Genomic DNA, 16,887 nt, shown 5'->3' with positions numbered 1-16,887 from the left:
ATTGAACCTGCATCCTCATGGATGCTAGTCATATTCCCCTGAGCCATGATGAGTACTCCTGTAACCTTGTTATTTCAGATCCACATTGAGTGGCATTTTCACTGGATTTAAGTAAATTGTTGAAAGAGAGGCATTGGGGAATACTGCTCAGCCATGAAAAGGAATAAAATAATGCCCTTTGCAGCAACAAGGATGGACCTAGAGATTATCATATTAAGTTAGAAAGAGAAAGACAAATATCATATGCTCTCACTTATGTGTAGAATCTAAAATATGCCACAAATGACTTTATCTATGAAACAGAAACGGACGCACAGACATGGAGAACAGCCATGTAGTTGCCAAGGGTGGGGGGAGTCAGGGAGGGATGGATTGGGAATCTGGGATTAGCAGATACAAACTATTATATCTAGGATGGATAAACAACAAGGTCCTACTGTATAGCACAGGGAATTATATTCAATAGCTTGTGTTAAACTATAATGGAAAAGAATATGAAAAATAATGTATATATGTATAACAGAAATTAACACAACATTATAAATCAACTATACACCAACAAAATAAATTTTAAAATAAAGGAGTTCCTGTCATGGCTCAGTGGTTAACCAACCTGACTAGTATCCATGGGGATGTGGGTTTGATCCCTGGCTTTGGTCAGTAGGTTAAGGATCTGACATTGCCATGAGCTGTGGTGAAGGTTGCAGGCGAGGCTCGGATCCCGAGTTGCTGTGGCTGTGGCGTAGGCCGGCGGCTACAGCTCCAATTGGACCCCTAGCCTGGGAACCCTCATATGTCGCGGGCATGGCCCTAAAAAAAATAATAAAATAAAATAAAGAATTTTTTTAAAAAAGACTCATTGGTACCAGCTCTGGCTGTGAGAGCTAAGTAGCTGTGTCTAATGACTTTTCCTAAATTAATTCTCTGGAAAATGAAGCTAGTTGGAGAGGGAAGAATTAAGATGATGAAATAAGTTGTAACATAGGAAACACCCAGGTTCCATCTCAGGGGTGTGACTGTAGAAGATTATGGCAATATTAGCATAAATATAGGACCTAACTTTTAAAAAATATTCTAAAGACTTTAAGTGGGTAGTACAAACTGTACAGTTTGGCTAATAAACATTAATCCTGTATCTGTAGTGTTTTTGTTTGTTTCATTGTTTTTTGCTTTTTAGGGCATCACCCGCAGCATATGGAAGTCCCCAGGCTAGGGGTCAAATCAGAGCTGCAGCTGCTGGCCTACGCCACAGCCACAGCAACTTGGGATCCAAGCTGCATCTGTGATCTACACTGCAGCTTGCAGCAACACTGGATCTTTAACCCCCTGAGCAAGGCCAGGGATCAAACCTTAATCGTCATGGACACTAGTAGGGGTCATAACCTTCTGAGCCACAAGGGGAACTCCTCTGTAGTGTTTTTTGTGAACTTTTTTAGGGGGTGTGCTGTGGGGTACAGCAGCTTGATGTGGGATCTCAGTTCCCAGACTGGGGATTGAACCCAGGCTGCAGCAGTAAAAGTGCTAAATCTTGATCGTTAACCACTGGTGAACTCCCATAAAATTATTTTTAAAGAACTAGAACCCCTCCACATGTATTTTATTTTATAAGTTTTTTATAGCCAAACCCATGGCATATGGAACTTGCAGGGACTGAATCCAAGCCGCAGCTTTGACATGCACCATAGCTGCAACAACAGCCAGATCCTTTAATCCAGGTCACTGGGCTGGGGATTGAACTTGTGCGTCTGCATTGTCCCCAGCCACTGCAGTCAGATTCTTAATGCACTGCGTCATAGCAGGAACTCCCACATCACCTGTATTTTAATTTAGGATTTTAAAATACCTTTTACCCTGAAAGAATTTAAGACTCATAAGAAGTGGCAAAAGTGATACAAAGAGTTCCCCAGTCCCCTTCACCCAATTACCCCAATGACATCTTACCTAATGGTAGCTCATTATTAAAATATGGAAAATGATCAGTACAATACCATTTACACTAACTATAGACTTTATTTGGCTGTTTTTATATGCACTTTAAAAAATATAGTCCTGGGAGTTCCCTGGTGGCTCAATGGGTTAAGGATCTGGCATTGTCACTGCTATGGTGCAAGTTTGATCCCTGGCCTGGGAACTTCCTCATGCTGTGGGCATGGCTAATAAATAAATGCATAAATAAGTAGTCCCTTGAATTTTATCACATGTGTAAATTTGAGTCACTACCACCACAATCAGAATACAGAATGGTTCTAGCACCTGAAAGAAACCACCTGATAATGCCCCTCTATAGTTAAATCTGCCTTTGAACCCTAACCCCTGGAAACCTCTGATTAGCTCTCTGCCATTCATCACTATGGTTTTGTCACTTGGAGAATGTTATATAAATGGAACCATACAGTGTGGTTCCATACTGCAATTGGCTGTCTTCACTGTGCATAACACCCTGGAGACCTGTCCGGGTTGTTTTGTGTATCCCTGGTTTGTTTCTTTTTCATTTCTAAGTATTCCATCATACAGACATACTATGATTTATCTATTTACCCACTGAAGCCATTTAGGTTGTTTACAAATAAAGCTATGAACATTTGCATGCAGGACTGCCTGGGTAACAGATTCTCCTTTTCAAACCAAATCTTTTGCCAGATTCTGAAATGAAGCAGTAAATGAAGTTGTGCTCTGGTTGAAACAATGGGGAGGACCCAGAACCTACCTGCTTGGTCTCTCCTTTGCCCTCACGGTTCCCAGGAACATGGGAACATGGTTTGCAAACCACTGCCCTTGGGGGCCCATCTTCTCAGCCATGGATGGAAGGCCTTGGTTCATCAGGGCTGCAGGATGACAGGACATGGGCTAGCCCATTTCCCTATCTGTGTGATTTTCAGTTTTGTTGCACAAAAAATCCACAAGTCCAGCCACATTGCAGACTGACCAATTGAGATATTCTGGGATGGGGCACAGTTGTCAGGTGTTTCTAAATTGATCATTTACTCCCCAGGTAATGCTGATGTACAGGCAAGCTGGGGACCAATGCACTGAGCCACCTTCATTAGGGATGGAGTCCCTATTTCTGTTTGCTAAGTAAGGCCATTCTTTTACATTTCCCTGCCTTGGGTTTAGAAGACTCAATTTAGTATCATTTATGAGTGTGTATCCTCAGTTGCAGAAATTGTGAAATAAGCTACATTTTCCACTTTGTAATCCATTTGTTTGTTTATTTTTGGCCATGCCCATGGCATGTGGAAGTTTCCAGGCCAGGGAGTCAACCTGCGCCTCAGCAGTGACCTGAAACACAGACGTGGCACTGCCAGATCCTTCGCCCACTGAGCCACCAGGAAACTCCCTATCTATTTTTTAACAGCTTTATGGAGATATAATTCATATACCACCCAATTCACTCATTTAAAGCATCCTGTTAACTGGTTTTTAGTATATTCACAGAATTGTGCAACTATTATCTCCAAAGGAAACCCAGATCCTTTAGCTGTTACCTTCCCATCTCCCCCATCCCCTCTAGCCCTAAGCAACCATTAGTCCACTTGCTATTATTCGATGTGAAAACTTAAATAAAATGTCAAGACCAAAAATTGGGTTGAGTTCATAGGGTGGTGGGAGCCCCAAGTTGGGAGTGACTGGCTCAGTAGAGCAAGGAAGGCTTCCTGGAGGAAGTGGCATTTGTGCTTGACCATTTTTTGACTTTGTGTCTTTGTTCCTTCCATGCTGCTATCCTGGAGTGCCCTCTCTCCCTCACTTTGTTTATATAATTCTACCTTCAAGGACTCCTTTTTTTTTTCTTTGCTCATTGCTCTTTTTGCACGCTTCTGCACACATGGGCATGCCCTGCACTGTCCCCATCAGTACCTAGTGACTTCCCTCTGCCCTGATGGCATTCCCCCACCAAGACAGGGCTCCAGAGTTCTTCAGCTACATCCTGCAAATCTCTCTCTCTCTGTCATCTGTTTAGGGCCGAACCTTCAGCATATGGAAATTCCCAGGATAGGGGTCAAGTTGGAGCTATAGCCACCAGCCTACAGCACAGCCACAGTACCACAGGACCCGAGCTGCATCTGTGACCTACACCACAGCTCACAGCAATGCCAGATCCTTAATCCACTGAAGGGGCCAGGGATCGAACTTGTGTCCTCATGGATACTAGTTGGGTTCATTACCACTGAGCCACAACAGGAACTCCGTCCCTCAAATCTCTTATGTTCCTTTCATCTGGAACCAATCAAAACTCTCTTCCTAGCAAATGAACATTCTCCCCAAGAGCACAACTCAATTGGAAGGACAACCCAATTCTTTAAAAAAAGGCGCAAAGGACTTGAAGACACATTTCTCCAGAGAAGATATAGGAATGACCAATAGGCACATGAAAAGGTACTCAACGTCACTAATCATTAGGGGAATGCAGATCAAAACTACAATGAGCTACCACTTTATATCCATCAGGATAGCTATTCCTAAAAATCAGAAAAACCACAGGCGCTGCCAAGGACGTGGAGAAGTTGAAACCCTTGTGCACTGCTGGTGGGAATGCAAAATGGTGGTTATGATGGAAGATGATATGGAGGTTGCTCAAAAGATTAAAAATGGGAGTGCCTGTTGAGGCTCAGTGGGTTGAGAACTCAACATAGTGTGCATGAAGATGGACAATCCCTGGCCTCGCTCAGTGACTTAAGGCTCTGGCACTGCCACAAGCTGCAGTGTGGGCTGCACATGAGGCACCAATCCGGCGTTGCCATGGCTGTGGTGTAGGCCTCAGTGGCAGCTCCAATTTGACTCCTAGCCTGGGAATGTCTGTATGCCACAGGTGTGGCTGTAAGAAGAAAAAATTAAAAATGGAACTGCCATTTGATCCAGCAATTCCACAATTGCTACAAAGAACTGAAAGCAGAAACTTGTACAGATTTGCACGCTCCTGTTCCTAGCAGCACGATTCACAATAGCCAAAAGGTGCAATCAACCCATATGTCCACTGATGGATAAAAGATATGCAAAATATGGTAGATCCATAGGATGGAATATTATTCAGCCTTAAAAAAGGAAGGAAATTCTGACACATGCATCTGACATGGATGAACCTTGAGGACATGATGTTAAATGAAAGAATCCAGTCACAAAATCACAAATACAGTATGAATCCACTTATGTGAGGTCCCTGGAGTAGGCAAGTTCATAGAGATGGAAGGTACAGTGATGAGTGTCAGGAGCTGGGGCGAGGAGGGAATACAGAGTTAGTGTTGAATGGGGATAGAGTTTCACTTTTACAAGGTGAATAAGCTCTGGAGATGGACAGGAGGGGTGGTTGCACAACACCATGAATGTATTTCATGCCACTGAAATCTACACTCCAGATGGTTAAAATGGTACATTTTTAGGTATATTTTACTACATACACAATTTTTTTTTTCTTTTTAGGGCCACACCTGTGGCATATAAAGATTGCTATGCTAGGGGTGGAATCAGAGCTATAGCTGTTGGCCTATGCCAAAGCCACAGCAACATCCGATCCAAGCCGCATCTGACCTACACCATAGTTCACGGCAATGCCAGATTCTTGACCCTCTGATCAAAGCTAGGGATCAAACCTGCAACCTCATGGTTCCCAGTCAAATTCGTTTACGATGCGCCTTGGTGGGAACTCTGCACAATTTTTTTTTTTTTTTTTTACAAAGAAAGAGAGGCCAAAAGTACAGGTGTAAGCTTATAGGGCTCTTCACATCAGCCCAAGGCAGGAGTGACTACATCAAAGCCTTGCTAGCAGCACGTTGCCCACTTTCTCCAAGCCTCAGTCTCCTCAAGGGGATATCATAAGAGTGATCACCTGGGAGTTCCATCGTGGAGCAGTAGGTTAAGTATCCAGCGCTGTCACTGCAGCAGCTCCAGTTGCTTCTGCGGCGTGTGTGTTCGATCCCTGGCCCAGGGAACTTCCACATGCTGTGGATGTGACGAAAGAAAAAGTGTGATCATTTGGTTGCAGTTATCCATGAGTGGTTTTTTTGTTTTTGTTTTTGTTTTTGTTTTTTTTTCCTTTTTTAGCCTCTCCTGTGGCATATGGAAGTTCCAGGGCTAGGGGTCAAATCGGCTCCACTACAGCCACAGTGATGCCAGATCTGAGCCACGTCTGCAACCTACACCACAACTCACCACAACGCCTAATCCTTAACCCACTGATTGAGGCCAGAGATCAAATCTGAGTCCTCATGGATGCTAGTCAGGTTTGTTACCACTGAGCCACAATGGGAACTCCTTGATGAGGATTTACTGAGTCTTTCCTTTAAATGCTAAATCCAGTGTCTCTGACCTAGGAATGCTGGTGTGATGGTCATTGCCACCTCTCTGAGTTCAGAGAAAAGAGCCCCAGCCCTGTTCTGCCTTCTCTCTGTGTGACCTCAGGCATGTGGGCAGTCTCTCTGAACCTTGGTCCTCCCTCTAAAATGGGCCAACTGCAAGGCATTGGGCAGGCACTCTGAGAGGGCAGCTGAATTAGAACAGGATGACCGGAGGGCATGAAGGGCAAAGTATGCCCTTGATGCCCTAGTGATGGTGGGGGATACTCCGTGCCCATCAGGAGCAGTTGAGCTGTCCCGGCGCCACCCTGTGGCGTCCTGGCTGTGCGCCATGCTGCACTGCTTTGGGAGTTACATCCTGGCTGATCTGCTCCTCGGGGAGCCCCTGATCGACTATTTCAGCAACAACTCCAGTATCCTGCTGGCCTCCGCAGTCTGGTAAGCATCACTGGTCTGGTGGCGTGTGGGAGAATATGTGGGTGGAGTGACCTGGCCATCTGGGAGATGGGAGGAACTAGGATCTGCCAGCGTGACCTCATCTCCAAGGGGTCCCTATGGTCTGTCTCCCCACTGATGCTTGTCATTCTCTCCCCAAAAGGTACTTGATTTTCTTCTGCCCCCTGGACCTCTTTTACAAGTGTGTCTGCTTCCTGCCAGTGAAACTCATCTTCGTGGCCATGAAGGAGGTGGTGAGAGTCCGAAAGATCGCCGTGGGCATCCACCACGCACATCACCACTACCACCACGGGTGGTTTGTCATGATCGCCACTGGCTGGGTCAAAGGTAAACAGGACCATGATGGGAACAATGGAAAAACCAGTTGAGAACTCTGCACAGGGGTACATATTGGCCACCCCAGCTGGCATAGCCTTTGCTCCAAGCTAGGGGGTGTCAGGACAGCTGCAGGTGTCAGGTCAGCCTCCTCATTAGCTAACATCTTGAGGGTAAATGAAAAGATTCTTCCAGAAATTTGACTGTCAAAGGCAAATAGGACAAGGAAACAGTGACAGCTGATGTCTCTAGAGCAGGATTTCTCAACTGCAGCCCCCCTGATATATGGGACTGGACCATTTTCTGGGGTGGAGGCCATTTTTGTGTATTGTAGGATGCTGAGCATCCTTGGCCTCCACTCACTAGATACCTGTATCATCCACCAAAAATATCTCCAGACATTGCCAAATGCCTCCTAGAGAGGAAATCCTACCCCTGTAACTACAGGGGTTCTTAAGCTTTGTAAACTGTGACTCTTTTGTCAGCCCAGTAAAGCCTACAGACCCTTTTATGTTTTTTGGTTTTTTTTTTTTTTTTTTTGTCTTTTTAGGGCCACACCTGAGGCATATGGAGGTTCTCATGCTTGGGGTCTAATCATAGCCATTGCTGCTGGCCTACGCCACAGCCACAGCAACACCAGATCCAAGCTGAGTCTGTGACCTACACCATAGCTCATGGCAACGCTGGAACCTTAACCCACTGCGCAAGACCAGGGATCGAACCCTCAACTTCATGGTTCCTAGTCAGATTCCCTTCTGCTGTACCAAGAAGGGAACTCTACCCTTTTATGTTTTTAAGTGCATAAAATAAAATATATAGAGGAATAAAGGAAGCCTATGATTTTAAAGTAGTTATATACTTAAAAAATATGCTGTAGTAGTTTTATGCATCTTTGCTAGTGACTAAATAGCAGACCTTCACTTTGCCATATAGCAGAAATTGGCACAACATTGTAAATCAACTACACTTAAATTAAAAAAAAATTTAAATAGCAGAACTTCCATTGACTCCTAATAACTCTCAGACTTTTTTTTTTTTTTCTTTTTAGGGCCACACCTGAGGCATATGGAAGTTCCCAGGCTAGGTGTCAAATCAGAGCTGCAGCTGCTGGCCTACACCACAGCCACGGCAACACCGGATCTGAGCCACATCTGCGAACTACACTAGTCAGGCCCTTAACCTGCTGAGCCACAACAGGAACTCCACTCTCAGAGTTTTGAAGTGGAGCTGAGCACAAGTGATATTTTGAAACCACCTGCAAAAACAGGAATGTGAAAAGAAAAAAAATCCATGGATTCTGTTGATGCCACAGTCACATACTTGCAAATCCTGCTCAGGTTTTGCCTCCCTTCACAATGGAAGGAGAGCCTGGATTTCAGTGACAGATATGAAAATGAAGATGTTACGCTGTTTCCTATCTGGGTTCCTCCAGGTTAAGACCTCTGACCCAGGGCAAGTATTGAGCTGAGGGCTCTGTGCATCTTATCTCATTTGATCCTTAAGACTCTTCTTTAGGAGAAGCATCATCCCTTTTAACTGAGAAAGGAAATGAAATGACTTGCTTAAGGTCACACAGCTGGGGCGGGCACAGCTGGGTTTGACTTCAGGTCCTCTGAATTCAGTTCACATTCTTAACCACTTTGAAGCCCTCCTTTTCCCTCTCCTCCATCTATACTAAGAGGCAGGCTGAGATAGACTTCTTTTTTGTTTTATTTTAAAATTTTTTATTGAAGTATAAGTGATTTACAATGTTGTATTAGAGAGTTCCCATCGTGGCTCAGTGGAAACGAATCTGACTAGTATCCATGAGGATACAGGTTCGATCCTTGGCCTCACTCAGTGGGTTAAGGATCTGGTGTTGCCGTGAGCTGTGGTGTAGGTCACAGATAACGGCTCAGATCTGGCATTGCGGTGGTTGTGGCATAGGCCAGCAGCTACAGCTCTGATTCGAACTTTAGCCTGGGAACCTCCATATGCTGTGGGTGCAGCCCTAAAAAGACAAACATCAATCAATCAATCAATCAAAATTAAAAAATACAATGTTGTGTTAATTTCTGCTGTACAACAAAGTGATTCAGTTATACACATATATGTATCCATTCTTTTTCAGATTCTTTCCCATATAGGTTATCACAGTATACTGAGTAGAGTTCCCTGTGCTATACAAGAAGAACTTTAAAACCAAAAAAATGCTGCTAAAAATATAGCAGACAGTTATAATGGTGGGTCAATCGACTAGGAAGATTAACCATTATAAACACACATGCATTTAAAAACAGAGCACCAAAATATATAAAGCAAAAACCAAGGGAATTTAAAGGAGAAATAGAAAATTAAACAGTAAGAGTTGTAGGAATTCCTGTTGTGGCTCAGTAGGTTGAGAACCTGACTAGTATCCATGAGGATGTGGGTTTGATCCCTGGCCTCACTCAGTGGGTTAAGGGTTCCACTTTGCCATGAGCAGTGATGGAGATTGCAGACATGGCTCAGATTCCACATTGCGTTGGCTGTGGCGTAGGCAGCAGCTGCAGCTCCAATCCAACCTCTAGCCCAAGAACTTCCATATGCCATAGGTGTGGCCCTAAAAAGAAACAAAACAAAACAAAACAAAAACAGTAACTATTGTAGAGGTGGACCAAGGAGTAAGAGGAAGGCAAGGAAAGAAGGGTCAAGCAGATGCTAAATATCATTAGGTACTGCATCCCTGCTTCCTGATCACCAAAGTGAGTACCCCAAAACGCCTGGGTCTGGAATCATCCTCCACTGAGCCACAGTGTCCTCAGCACACTTGACATGTAGGGCTAGCTCATGGTCTGTGGTAGGGGCTGTCCTGTGCACTGCAGGGTGTTAAGGGTGTTGAGCAGCATCCCTGGCTTCAACACATGACTTGCCAGTAGCAGCCCCCCAACCCAAGTTATGACAATCAAAAATGTCTGTAGATATTGCCAAATGCCTCCTTGGGGGCAAAAGTCACCCCAGATGCAAAACCCTGGTCCAGTGGTACATATCAGGCACCCTGGATAGCACAACCACCCCTGGAGTGGATAATGTAAGCCTCTTTGCCAATACATTTGGGGAAAATGGGAAGATTCTTTTAGAAATTTGACCAGAAACCTTGATGTGGGTCTCCTTATTCTCTCTCCAGGAAGGCTATATACTATAGAACAAATTCCCCAGGGCTATAACATGCTTTCCAGAGGGTAACTGCTTAAGAAAGATTAAAAGCTCAGAACCCAGAGGAAGAGAGAGGCTGGGGGTAGGGAACTCTCTGGAAGCCTCGTGCACAGCTCAGGGTCCTGGATTGGGGGCATCAGAGGCAGACAACCCAGATGTGTCCAAGACATATTTTGCAGGTGGGAAACGATCTCAATTACTTCATGTTGGTTTTGCTCTGAATGTGCTGTGTGACCCTCAGCAAGACTGTACCTTCTCTGAGCCTCAGTTTCCCCACCTGCAACTGATGATCATATACCCCAGGCTCAGTATTCCTCTGGAGAAGACTCCAGAAGCAAAGAAATTGCTTCCTTGGGAATTCAGCCAAGAAGAATGGGGAGCTGGGGGTGGCAGGCTTATTCAGAAGTACCCTGTCCCATAGGCTCCGGTGTCGCCCTCATGTCCAACTTTGAGCAGCTGCTCCGAGGGGTCTGGAAGCCAGAGACCAATGAGATCCTACACATGTCTTTGTGAGTATTCCATCCTCCCCATTCCCTGGGCCCCACCCTGAGCTGGAAACTTCTGGTAACTTAGAAGCCTCAGAACCTGATTCTCTTTCTGGAAGCTCCCAGAGGCCATGGCTGGGGGATCCCAGAGAGGGAGCCATGACACTACCTAGGCAGGCAAGGGCAGGTAGAGTTGCAGGGAGGTGATACATTTGTTATGGGTTTTGAAGAGTGAGTGGGAGTTTTCTGACAAAGCAGGAGCTTCTGGACAGAGGCCAGCACCTCTGCCAACTTTCAAATCAGAAAAGAGCTGTGCTTCTGCCTGGTTCTACACAATCATGGTACAAAATGTAGGTGGGGAGTGAGGGGTCCAGGGAGGGGAGGATAGAGCATGGGTGAGGAGTGTGGCTGGGACAAAGTGGGGAACAATGGGCAGGGCCAGATGGTGGCATATAGGACTCAACCTAGGACCCCACCGGGCATTTATGTAGCTTAGTATATTCTTAAAAGACCTGAAAGCTTTAGGCTAGTTAAATTTTCTCCCAATCTACAATAAATGAGGCTGTTGCCATTAAAATATGACAACATTAAAAGGCTCAGTGGGAGTTCCTGTCATTGCTCATCATTAACGACTAGTATCCATGAGGACAGGGGTTCGATCCCTGGCCTTGCTCAGTGAGTTAAGGATCCGGTGTTTCCATGAACTGTGGTGTAGGTCACAGATACGGCTCAGATCCTGCATTGCTGTGGCTGTGGCGTAGGCTGGTGGCTACAGCTCTGACTCCCCCTCTAGCCTGGGAGCTTCCATATGCTGCATCTGTGGCCCTAAAAAACAAAAAAACAAACAAATAAAAAAGAGGCTCAGCCATATACCAATGAAAATTACCTCTCTTTCCACATTTTGGAACACATGGCATTATCTCCGTTTATCCCCATGAGAGGTCTGTTCTCACACTCAGTTCACAGACAGGGAAACAGGGACTCGGACAGTTGTGTCTCTTGCTCCTAAGAAGGCAAGTAGTTTTCCCTCTCAGATTCCATTCCCGCCTCATCAGCTGACTGCAAAGGCTCCACAGAATCACACACATAATCCCCCTGACCCTGGCGAGTGCTTCGGAAATACCAGGTTGAATTCTCATGCAGTGAGCGACAGACATCAGGAACAGAAGTCACAGGTCTGTCTTCTGCAACAAGTTAAACTATTGGCAACTTATTCTTCAGGGAAGAAAGGGAAAGTTAAGCAAAACTGCATGTGGTAATCCCACCTTCTGGAAGAGTGCACTGTTCAGGGATCTCCAAGACCACCCTCAGGTTTCATGATTTGCTAGAAGGACTCACAGAACTTGGCCAAGCCATTACACTCAGGATTGTAGTTTATGACAGTGAGAGGATGCAGATTAAAATTGGCAAATGCAAAAGGTGCATGGGGCAGCATCCAGGAGAGACCAGGTGCAACCATCCAATTGGCGCCTCTCAGCAGAGCCATGAGGACAGCACCTGTGTCTCCCAGCATCCATCTGTGACTGTATGCACTGAAAATTGCTGACCAATAGAGCTCCACCCAAGCTCTTGTATTTGGGGATTTTTTTTTTTTTTTGGCTTTTTAGGGCCATACCTGCAGAATATGCAAGTTCCAAGGCTAGGGGTCGAATCAGAGCTGCAGCTGCTGGCCTACACCACAACCACAACAATGCAGGATCTGAGCTGCATCAATGCCAGACTTTTAACCCACTGAGCAAGGCCAGGGATCAAACACAAATCCTCATAGATACTAGCCTTGTTTGTAACCTGCTGGGCCACAACAGGAGTGCCCTTTCTTTTTTCCTCTTTTGGGGGCATATGGAGTTCCCAGGCCAGGGATCAGATCAGAGCCACAGCTGTGAACTAAGCCACAGCTGTGGCAACACTGGATCCTTTAACCCACTGTGCCAGGCTGGGGATTGAACCTGCATCCTGGCACTGCAGAGACACTGCTGGTCCTGTTGCACTGAAGTGGGAACTCCTTCAGGGATTTTACTGGGGCTTAATCACACAGATATAGCTGACTGCCTGCATGGCTGACCTCAGCCTCCAGCCCCTCCAGAGTTTAGCTGATACCTTGTAGCCCAAGATTCCACGCTAAATCACACTGTTACCATCTGGTGTGACCCAAAGCCCCCAGATAAACAAAGACACTCCCATCAGGCAGGACATTCCCAGGGCTTAGTGGGTACCTCCCAGGAGCAGGGCAAAGTCTAGATCTCTCTTTGGGGCCAAGTTAAGTCTTTACCTCGCAGGGTGACACCACCTCGTCCATGTCACATGGGCATCTTCCCACTTCACATTCCTCTCATGGGCCGGCAGGGGTGGGTGGAGAAGGGAGTCTGGGCCAGAGATACACAGGTCTGAGCTGTGCAGAACCTCCCGGTAACCACAGCTGCCCCCTCCAGCCCCACGAAGGCCAGCCTGTATGGAGCCATCCTCTTCACCCTCCAGCAGACCCGTTGGCTCCCGGTGTCCAAAGCCAGCCTCATCTTCATCTTCACCATGTTCATGGTATCCTGTAAGGTGAGCCTTCTTGTCCTGATTGACACTGATCCTCACCTCCCAGGCTGAGAATGGGGAGCTTGGACTCATGGCCTTGGGAGTCTGGGGAATGGACAGACCTTTGAGCGGTGAGGGTGGGGACCTTGCCAATAACTTGAAGCATGGGAGGAGGACAGGTGAAGAGCAGTATCCAGCAGATGGGGACGGGAGTGAGCGGGTCAAGGTCTTCCAGGCAGAGGACCCAGCCTGGGCAAAGGCCGAGACTGGGGCTGGAGTGTTTGGAATCTGTTTGGGCTTGGAGAGTGGACTGGACCAGGAATGGTGCTGGACTAATCCTCGGGCCTTGAGCTGGGCGTCGCCCTACCCAGGAGAGGACTTCCAGGGCCACACACTTTTGCCTCCCTGTGAAGCTGGAGAGCTTCACTGCTGGATCCCTGGGAGGGGACCCCAGGCCATTGCATAAGGAAAGGAAGTGAGTGACCCCAGGCCAAGCATGGCTCTTCTCTGAGTCTTCTCTCAGTGAGACTCCTGGGGGAAAGGTGACCAACTATCCTGGTGTAGTTAGGTTTTTAACACCAAAAGTCTCACATCTGAGAAAATCCAGAACAGTGGGCCACCCTCCTGGGGGTGCTTGCTGCCAGAAGGCTGGGCCTGGGCTATCTCTGCCCTTGACCTGGCTGATCATCTTTCTCTCCCCTTCTCCCCCTCCCACCCTTGGCTTCTGCCTTGTTCTCTATCTGGCACTCTTGCTGTCTCCCTATCCCTCTGCACCCTACCTCAGGTGTTCCTGACGGCCACTCATTCCCACAGCTCCCCTTTTGATGTTCTGGAAGGCTACATCTGCCCTGTGCTCTTTGGATCGGCTTGGGAGGGGGACCATCACTATGACAACCATGGTGGATCCCAGGGCAGCAGCGGCCCTGGCTCGCCACACTCAGCCCTGCCCACAAAGTCCAAGGAGGAGCTGAGTGAGGGCTCCAGGAAAAAGAAGACCAAGAAGGCAGACTAGGGGAATCCCCAGCGAGAGGACCCAGACCCAGGACCTGGGCTCAGTTTTTCCCTCTCCAGGCCTCTATTTTTCCGTCTACTAACTGGGGCCATCAGCCCACCCTCCAGAGCTGACATGGGGGGGTTAAATATGATATGGGGGTGAAGGGCATCTGTAGGAATAGGGGTCCTTTTCTCTTTCTGCCAGGTCCCCATAGAGTTCCAGCTTGGGGGAGGGGGAGTCCACAGAATCTTAGCAGCAGCTCCAGCTGGAAACCCTGGCCAGTTATATACTTGGTTCTAGCATTTCCTAGCTAAAATTACACCTTGACTCCAAAAGAACTTCAAGCCGTGTGGAGGCTCGTTCATTTGACAGATGTTTACTAGGTGTCTGCTGCAAGGTACCTGTTGCGATTTCCATGTCTCTTCTTGCCAGTTTCTCCTGGGCATCCCTGGGCCAGTTGCCTTCTACTCTGAGCCCGTCTGTAGAGTGGCCCCTCAACCCTGTTCCATATGCAAGGGACTGATGTGATTCTGGATGTGAACCAGCTTTAGGAGCACAATGCAGTCTGGAGGGGAAGCCTTGATGGATGTTCCTTGTGCTTAAAACAGTTTTGCATCTTTAGATCTTTTGTGTTTGTGGACCGGAGATCCCCCCACAAGTTACCTGGCACAAAGAAGGCCTTCAGTAGACATGTCTAGGCCAGACTTGAGAGCATGGAGGGTATGGAAGGCTTGTTCTGATATCTGGCTTCAGGTTGCCCTTAAACCAAAGAAATGCAGCTGGCTGGGCAGGGATTCCAAGATCTGGCTCTGTCCAGGGACCGTGAGCACTTGTTACTGGACTCAGGATGCTCCATGAGACCTCCCTCAGGCTGGCACCCTTCACCGCTACTCACTCAGTCACTCAACAAACATGCCTACAATGTGCCAAACCCTGTGCTGCTACTGGGCAAGCTGGGAACTTGATTCAGGGTGAGCGAGGGGGATGGGAGCTGAGGGCCCCTCCTGGACACCTTCATCTCAGCCTAGGTCACCAGGGCCTGTTGAGAGGGTGGGTGGGTTGGGCATGGCCAGTCTCAAGTGGAGTTTTGGCCCAGACCAAGCCGGGTTGGGGCAGCCCTCTGCATGTGGGTGCTCAGGGCATCACCCTGCAGCTTTATTGAGATCAGCATGGGAGTGTTGGGGTCCCGGGTGTTGCCCAGTTATTGGGAAAGTGCCTTGATCTGGTGAAGCCTGGGAACTGGGTGGGTCCTGAAGCTGTAGGGCCCCAAAACTCCTCCTATTGCATGTCCATCAAGGCTCAGCATCAAGGGTCAGCAAATAAATTTGTTGTGAAAAAGCCCTAACGGCTTGTCTCATTCATTCTTGCTCTTTTGGCCTCAGGACACAGCAAGAGTCTGTAATCTTAGAAATTCATAGATTCCGAGAGAATGAGGCTCATGGCAGCCCTTGACCACCAGGGGAGATGGAGGCAGAGGGTGAAGTCTATGGGGTTTGGGCTAAAGCAGACCTGGGTTCAATCCTTACTCTGCCATTGACAGGTCATGGGGTTGCCCCTTTAAACCTGTTTGCTTCTTGGGAAAAAGAGGATGATTATTATCACTGCCCTTCAGAGATTGGGGGGAGGAATTCCCTCATGGCTCAGTGGGTTAAGGATCTGGCATTGTCACTGCTATGGCTCTGGTTATAGCTGTGGCATGGATTTGATCCCTGGCCTGGAAACTTACATGCCGTGGGTGCAGCCAACAACAACAAAAACAAAGATAGGTGGGAGGATTGATGTGGGTGGTTGGGATTTTGCAGCTGTGCAAAATCCTGTGAAGAGAATGAAAGTCACACCACAGACTGGGAGAAAATCTTTGAAAATCACACATCTGATCAAGGAATTGTATCCTGCATATAGAAAGAATTCTCAAGACTCAATAATAGGAAAACAAACTGTTCAATTTAAAAGCAAGCAGAGGGACAGTTCCCATCGTGGCTCAGCAGAAATGAATCTGACTAGCATCCATGAGGACGCAGGTTCAATCCCTGGCCTCGCTCAGTGGGTTAAGGATCCAGTGTTGCCATGCTGTGGTGTAGGTCACAGACAAGTTTTGGATCCCGAGTTGCTGTGGCTGTGGTGTAGAGCAGCAGTTACAGCTCTAATTCGACCCCTAGCCTGGGAACCACCATATGCCATGGGTGTGGCCCTAAAAAGACCAAAAAAATTAAAAAATCAATAAAAAAAATAAAAACAAGCAGAGGGGAATTCCTGTTGTGGCTGAGCAGGTTAAGAACCCAACATGGTGTCCATAAGGATGCAGGTTAGATCCCTGGCCTCCCTCAGTGGGTTAAGCATCCGGTGTTGCTGTGGCTGTGGTAAGCCAGCAGCTGCAGCTCTGATTCGACCCTAGCCTGGGAACTCCCATACAAAACAGGTGCAGCCATAAAAAAAAAAAGGATTTATAATGACTGGTTTTGGCAATCGCCAAACCCTAGAAACATTCCAAATGCCCATCAGCTGGTGAGTGGATGAACATTATACAATGAGTCCATCATACAATGGAATACTAGTCAGGGAAGAAAAGGAAAGAATTTTTGATACACACAACAATGTGGGTGAATCAAATGCATTTGCTCACTGAAAGGAGCCAAACAGACTCAGGCTACAT

The 16,887-nt window shown here is 47.1% G+C and overlaps 1 protein-coding gene across 1 annotated transcript in view; it reads left to right on the top strand.

The window, feature by feature from the left end:
- The window catches only part of TMEM38A (transmembrane protein 38A), a 31,485-nt gene extending 15,906 nt beyond the window's left edge, over positions 1-15,579 (top strand). The window contains exons 2-6 of the mRNA XM_021083580.1: positions 6,569-6,725; positions 6,886-7,070; positions 10,654-10,741; positions 13,147-13,264; positions 14,025-15,579. Of these exons, the coding sequence (XP_020939239.1) occupies positions 6,569-6,725; positions 6,886-7,070; positions 10,654-10,741; positions 13,147-13,264; positions 14,025-14,252 (776 nt within the window). The 3' untranslated portion in view covers positions 14,253-15,579. The remainder of the gene's footprint in view (positions 1-6,568; positions 6,726-6,885; positions 7,071-10,653; positions 10,742-13,146; positions 13,265-14,024) is intronic.

This window comes from Sus scrofa, chromosome 2 (genome assembly GCF_000003025.6).
Source record: "Sus scrofa isolate TJ Tabasco breed Duroc chromosome 2, Sscrofa11.1, whole genome shotgun sequence".
In the NCBI taxonomy this organism is placed as follows: Eukaryota; Metazoa; Chordata; class Mammalia; order Artiodactyla; family Suidae; genus Sus; species Sus scrofa.
The sequence above is the reverse complement of the archived record's forward strand: the minus strand, read 5'-3'. Positions and strand labels throughout refer to the sequence as shown.